General features: G+C 50.8%; 1 protein-coding gene across 1 annotated transcript in view; it reads right to left on the minus strand.

Annotated features, from left to right (window-relative positions):
* LOC308167452 (ankyrin-3-like) overlaps window positions 1-2,500 on the minus strand; it is a gene marked incomplete at its 5' end in the record, with an annotated part of 128,951 nt that overhangs the window by 92,961 nt on the left and 33,490 nt on the right. Inside the window, 1 exon segment of the mRNA XM_080541870.1 lies at window positions 1,807-1,905. Within this exon segment, the coding sequence (XP_080397996.1) occupies window positions 1,807-1,905 (99 nt within the window).

Below are 2,500 nucleotides of genomic sequence, written 5' to 3' on the forward strand. Positions count from 1 at the left end.
GAGGGGGGGGGGGGGGGGAGAGGGAGGGGGGGATGAGAGGGATGAGGTGGGAGGGAGAGGGAGGTGGGGAGAGGTATAGATTAAGAGAGGGATGGTGATGAGGGGGGGGGGGTGACACGAGGAGAGGGAATGAGGTGGGAGGGAGGGTTGGAGGGAGAGGGAGGTGGGTAGGAGAGGAGGAGAGGGGGGGAGGTATAGATTAAGAGATGGATGGTGGTGAGGGGGGTAGATGATTTAAGGGGGGGATATGTATGGGGGTGAGAGGGGGGATGAGAACAGGTGTTGGGGAGGGGTGTGAGGTAAGGTATCAGAGGGGGGGGGTCAGAAGGTATGAGGTACAGTACCAGAGAGAGAGAGAGGAGAGAGGGGGGTCAGATATGTCCTGCATGGTGCCTGTCAGCCAACAGCAGCTGCTGCCTGTGTTTTCCTTCCGGCTGCCAAAATACTATCGACTTCCTCTCATCCCCTCTATAAATACCCCCCTCCCCCCCCTCCATCCTCTAACACATAAACCCTCCCCCCACCCCCCTCCCTCCATTCTCTAAACCTCTCACATGGACCCCCCCCTCCATCCTCTAAACCACTCACATGGACCAGGCCTGTACCGTCGGTCACCTGGGATTCTGGGAACACATGGTGCTGGAGGAGGTGTCACACTGCTGGTGTAGATAGCAGCACTAGGGCTAAATCACACTTTCTACAACAGCATGTTTGGATACTGGATTCTGATTGGCTAGCAACAGTGGTAAATATCCCAACAACCTTCAGTTCAGACCGCATTTCCAGTATCAATGCGCCTCCCAATCAATTAAGAACACCTGTGCTGACCTACAATGTAATCGTGCCACAACCCTGTACCAGTGGTAAATTAGTCCACAACCCCCTTCCTCTCATGGTCAATTGCTTCCTTCTCAAGTGATTATCTCCACTGAAGATGTATTATTTATTTATTTTTACAGGACACACTGCAAAAAGTAAATCTAAGTAAGATTAAATGATCTTGAATCAAGGCGATATGCTTGTTTTTTGCCTGACTGCACTAGTTTTAAGATACATTGTACTTGTTTTAAGATAGTATTATTGGCATGTGACATTTTCCTGTTCTGTTGGGAGATAATTCTGCTTATTTTAAGTAATATTTCCCCCGTTTTATTGCTTTCTTTTCTTGTTTTTGAGAGCTGGCTTTTTACAGGACATGGCTTAATCTGTGTCCGGGAAAAGTGCAAGTTTCACAAAAGTGTGGTTCTCTTTTACTCAGCCCTTTATCTTTGGTCACCCAAGCTAGGACGCTTTGACTCATTCCCTATCTGCCACCTGAATAGTGCTCATGTGTACATTTCCACAGCGCTATCCCGTTACCGTGCGTCATCTACCAAGCGTTCTGTATTAAAAACCTATCCAGCAATTACACATAGCCCAGAATTCACTCGAAAATCCATTACAACCTTGTGCTTCCCCGAGCCCTTCACTTCCTGTAGTGAGAGAAGGGCGACGCGCCTTTGGAGAAGTGCTGAGGCAGCAGACAAGCTCAGCTCAGGTCCAGGAGAAACACGATAAAGACCCTCAACCCTCAAAGTCATGATGGATAAACTCCTCTCTCTATAAAACTCATTACAGATAGGGGGGGGGGGGGGCGGGGCTTAACCTCTGTTCAACCAACCAGGGGACGGACGACTGTTGAACCCACTCTAACGTTTGCACGAATCAGAGAGAGGGGTGGGGCTACAGTAACAGTATGTTCAAGCAAGCAGCAGCAGGGTTTGACCAATCGGGGGAGAGAGTCTGAGAGAAAGAGGCGGGGCTAACCTTCGTTGCTGCGTCCACATTGGCTCCCAGCTTGATGAGCTCGGTGACCACTCCCTTGTGGCCCTCCTTAGAGGCCAGGTGGAGGGCGTTCAGCCCATTCTGCACAGGGAGAGAGAGAGGGAGAGAGAGAGAGAGGGAGAGAGAGGGAGAGGGAGAGGGAGAGAGAGAGAGAGAGAGAGAGAGAGAGGGAGAGAGAGTACATGGTAAATGGACTGCACTTATATAGCACCTTTATCCAAAGCGCTTTACAACGGCCTCTCATTCACTCATTCACACACACATTCACACACCAATGGCGGCAAGCTACCATGCAAGGCGCCGGCCCGCTCACTGGGAGCAATTTGGGGTTCAGTGTCTTGCTCAAGGACCCTTCGAAATGTGGCCAGCCGGGGCTCGAACCGCCGATCTGCCAACCTTGCGATCATTAGACGGCGGCTCTACTTCCTGCGCCACAGCCGCAGAAAATGTGCAGCATTCCCACATGCGTCAGTGAGAGGTGTACATAGACGTACCTGGTTGTGAGACAGTGAGAGGTGTACATAGACGTACCTGGTTGTGAGACAGTGAGAGGTGTACATAGACGTACCTGGTTGTGAGACAGTGAGAGGTGTACAGTACATAGACATACCTGGTTGTGAGACAGTGAGAGGTGTACACAGACGTACCTGGTTGTGAGACAGTGAGAGGTGTACAT

Source organism: Nansenia antarctica, assembly GCF_963989245.1.
Source record: "Nansenia antarctica genome assembly, chromosome: 11".
Taxonomy (NCBI): domain Eukaryota; kingdom Metazoa; phylum Chordata; class Actinopteri; order Argentiniformes; family Microstomatidae; genus Nansenia; species Nansenia antarctica.